At 64.6% G+C, this 3,404-nt stretch overlaps 2 protein-coding genes across 2 annotated transcripts in view; one reads left to right on the forward strand and one right to left on the reverse strand.

The window, feature by feature from the left end:
• Positions 1–178: 178 nt before the first annotated feature.
• MNEG_12305 (hypothetical protein) lies at positions 179–457 on the reverse strand (the record flags this gene model as incomplete). The annotated part of the gene is made up of 2 exons (XM_014039222.1): positions 179–226; positions 257–457. 2 exons carry the CDS (start codon positions 455–457, stop codon positions 179–181), a joined length of 249 nt encoding a protein of 82 aa, XP_013894676.1.
• Positions 458–692: 235 nt separating this feature from the next.
• Positions 693–3,404, forward strand: part of MNEG_12306 (Serine/threonine protein phosphatase 2A regulatory subunit B' beta isoform) — a gene marked incomplete at both ends in the record, with an annotated part of 6,721 nt that continues 4,009 nt past the window's right edge. The window contains 6 exons of the mRNA XM_014039223.1: positions 693–712; positions 1,023–1,662; positions 1,851–1,994; positions 2,386–2,450; positions 2,697–2,797; positions 3,104–3,216. Coding sequence (XP_013894677.1) covers positions 693–712; positions 1,023–1,662; positions 1,851–1,994; positions 2,386–2,450; positions 2,697–2,797; positions 3,104–3,216 — 1,083 coding nt within the window. The remainder of the gene's footprint in view (positions 713–1,022; positions 1,663–1,850; positions 1,995–2,385; positions 2,451–2,696; positions 2,798–3,103; positions 3,217–3,404) is intronic.

The following is a 3,404-nucleotide window of genomic DNA, read 5'->3' on the forward strand; positions in this document are numbered from 1 at the left end:
GGTTGAGAGAGTGTGGGGTATTTTGTGAAGGGTTGAGTGTGCAAGGTGATGGGGGTTCAAAGAGGCCGGCGCGCCTGCAATAAGTGGTGCAAGCGGCGCGAGAGCGTCGAGGGCTACTGGCCGCGCCGCTCGCAGCTGCTGCACATGTCATGCGCGCCGCGTGGGGGCCATCCGCGATTTAACAGGGAACACGGCTGCCCGTGGCCCGCCGCCAGTCGCTGGCCGGCTGCGGTAATGCGGGCCATGTCGTACGCACCTCGACCTCGGGGGCTGCCAGGCGCTCGAACAGCACCGCGTGGGCGTGCGCGACGAGCGTCGCGTCGAATTTGAGCATGGACTTGAGCGTGGCCAGGCGCTGCCCCAGCTCGTCGTCAACAATCCCATCAATATGACGTCCATAACCATCTGGCGTGGTGAGCTCCTCTATAAGGCGCGCCACACTACTTTGATCTGCCATTTTCTGTACGGTATGGGCTTGGGCGCCCTCAGGGCCTTTACAGCACCCGTATGATACTGAAGATGCATATGGGAAGGTCCAAGTCGACGCTGAGCCCCGTTCTTGTCTCGACCGGCGAGGGAGCGCAAGCACGAGTGAAGGCAGCTGGAGAGCAGCTGATCCAAAAAAGGTGTCTGCAAGCGTGTATGTGTCTGAATCTCACTGCATATAAGCGTAACTCCTTGTAATACCGGTAATGGCTGTGGTGCCAGGGAGGTGTGCCTAGAGATCGCATGGCTGAGTGACGGAGGACTGGCACCCTCTATGCAGCTCAGGCCAGGCCAGAACAACTCGGATCCGCTAGGCCCTTGAACAGGGAGCCCGGGGGACCGGCAAGGCCACCATGCTGAAGTCAGTGGCACATCTGGGCGCCTGAAAACTGCTTTGAGAGCGGGGTAGAGGGATAACGGTGTAGTCACCGAGTCGGAGGCGGGCCCACCGGGGCCCCACCGCGATCACCAGCGTGCTGCACTCGGGGACCCACTAGTGCTGGGACTCGCCTCCCTGAACCCGCCTTTCACCTCAGGTCCCTAAAGGCAAAGGTTGCCGGAAAGAAGGTGGCTAAGGAGGAGGTCCCTGCATCGACCAGCAGCAGCAAGGCGGTGGCCATTTCGGCACCGCCCAGCAACACCAGCAGCAAGCAGCCCAGCAGCGGGCCCGGCGGCGCGCCGCCGCCGGGCGCAAACCTCGCCGCGCGCGGCGGCCCGAGCGCGGGCGGCCTCGGTGCCGGCCCTGGCGGCGCGCAGGGCGGCGCGGCGGGCCAGGGCGGCGGCGGCGCCCGTGAGAAGCCCGGCCTGCCAGTGCTGACAGAGGCGTCGATGCGCTCGTATTTTGCCGAGCCCCTGCCCAGCTTCCGGGACGTCCCGCCCGCCGAGAAGCAGCTGCTCTTCGTGCAGAAGCTGCACCTCTGCTCCTTCTCTTTCGACTTCTCGGACCCCTCCAAAACCGTCCGCGAGAAGGAGCTCAAGCGGCAGACGCTGCTGGAACTCGTGGACTATGCCAACAGCGGCCAGGGCAAGTTCACAGAGGCGGTCAGCGAGGACATAGTGTTCATGCTGAGCCAGAACCTGTTCCGGACGCTGCCGCCCAGCCGCAGCCACGACGTGGACAACTTTGACCCGGAGGAGGAGGAGCCGCTGCTGGAGCCGGCGTGGCCGCACCTGCAGGTGCGCGTTTGACCTAGGGTTTGACCGGGTCCGTCGGCCGCATCGGCCGGAGCAGTTTGAGCAATGGCGGGGCCCGTGCGCCAAGGCAGGTGGCTGCAGTGTCGGCCGAGCAGAGTTGAAGGGGAGGAAGCCGATTACTGCGCCGCAGCTGCGGTACGGGCGTGCAGAGCAGCCTCTGTTGGCCGCAGCCCAGGGGTTCCGTGGCAGTCGCAGGCGGCGCGGCCGTGGTGATGCGGGCTGGTGCAGTCGCGCTGCCAGGGCGCGGCAACGGCCATGCCGGCAGGCAGCCAGCCGCAACACGTGCTGACAGCAGCAGAAGCTCGGCACTGATGGTGAAGGCTGGTTCGTGGCAGTTTCCAGCTGGCGCCGGGCGATGGGCTCGACAGGCACTGAGTGGCACGCACGCGACGATGGAGCAGCGACGTAGTCGCAGCAGCAATGCCTCAGCAATGGCAGGGCTGGGCGGCGGGACCCCCACCCTCGAGTCCATGTCCAACAAACAGCATTCCATTGCGCACAAGCAGCAGCACACCTTTATGCTCCCATCATCGGCAAGAGCTGGGCGCTTGCTCACCGCGTTTCGCCCCCTTTCATGGCGGCTTTCGACGAGCGCGCAGGTGCACGTGCACACCCTCGTGTGCACGGCGCTGGGGGTCGCGTGTTCGGCCCTCTCACCACAATCACCCACCGGTCACCCGCCCGTCACCCGCTCCGTCACCCCAGATCGTCTACGAGTTCCTGCTGCGGTATGTGGTGTCCAACGATACGGACGCCAAGGTGGCCAAAAAGTGAGCGGCCGAGCGGCGGGGCGCAGGGGTGCGGGCGAGCGCTCGGCCGCGGCGTGGGGAGAGGGCCTGTCCCTCTGGTCCGTGGAGCGGCCGGCGCCGCCTCCTTGACCATGCTCGGCAGCTGCGGGTGCGATCCTCCCGGCAGACTTTGCGATGGGACACCTCGGAACGACATCTCATGCAGCTTGAAAGTGGCGACAGCAAACCTCTGAAGACATGCGTCTCCCTTCTCTTGTTGTATGTTAGGTATGTGGACCAGGGTTTTGTGCTGCGGCTGCTGGAGCTGTTTGACAGCGAGGACCCGCGGGAGAGGGATTACCTGAAGACCATCCTGCACAGGATCTACGGTGAGGGGTGATCTGGGCGGGAGATCTGAGCAGACGATCTGCGGCAAGGTTGGCCTGTTGCGCCGTGGGGCTGACGTTGAGCATGGGTCTGGGAGCAGCGTGAGGAAAGTCCTTGCCTGCTGCGAGCAGCTCTGCTGCGGCGGTGTGTAGCTGCTCTGCTGCTGTGGTGCATACCAGCGGTGCTACTGTGTTGACCAGCACTGCAGAGGTTGGCGCAGCAGGGGCTCGGAAGACGCGGGGCGGCCTGCGTGCTTGCAGCACCCAGTTGTAGCCCAACCCGCCCGCGCCCTCCACGCTGGCCCCCAGGCAAGTTCATGGTCCACCGGCCGTTCATCCGCAAGGCCATCAACAACGTGTTCTACCGCTTCATATTCGAGACGGAGCACCACAACGGCATCGCGGAGCTCCTGGAGATACTGGTGCGTCTGCATACATGTCAGCGCGTGCGCGCGCATGTGGGTGTGGCTTTCCGTGCGTGTGTGTGAGTGTACACGTGTGTGTGTGTGTGTGTGTGTGTGTGTGTGTGTGTGTGTTCATTTGTACTACTTGGGGGGCGGACGGGTGTCACGCTGCGGTGCCGCTGCTCGTGTCGGTTGTGGGGCAGGGG

The sequence above is a fragment of the Monoraphidium neglectum genome (assembly GCF_000611645.1).
Source record: "Monoraphidium neglectum strain SAG 48.87 unplaced genomic scaffold scaffold03177, whole genome shotgun sequence".
Lineage (NCBI taxonomy): Eukaryota > Viridiplantae > Chlorophyta > Chlorophyceae > Sphaeropleales > Selenastraceae > Monoraphidium > Monoraphidium neglectum.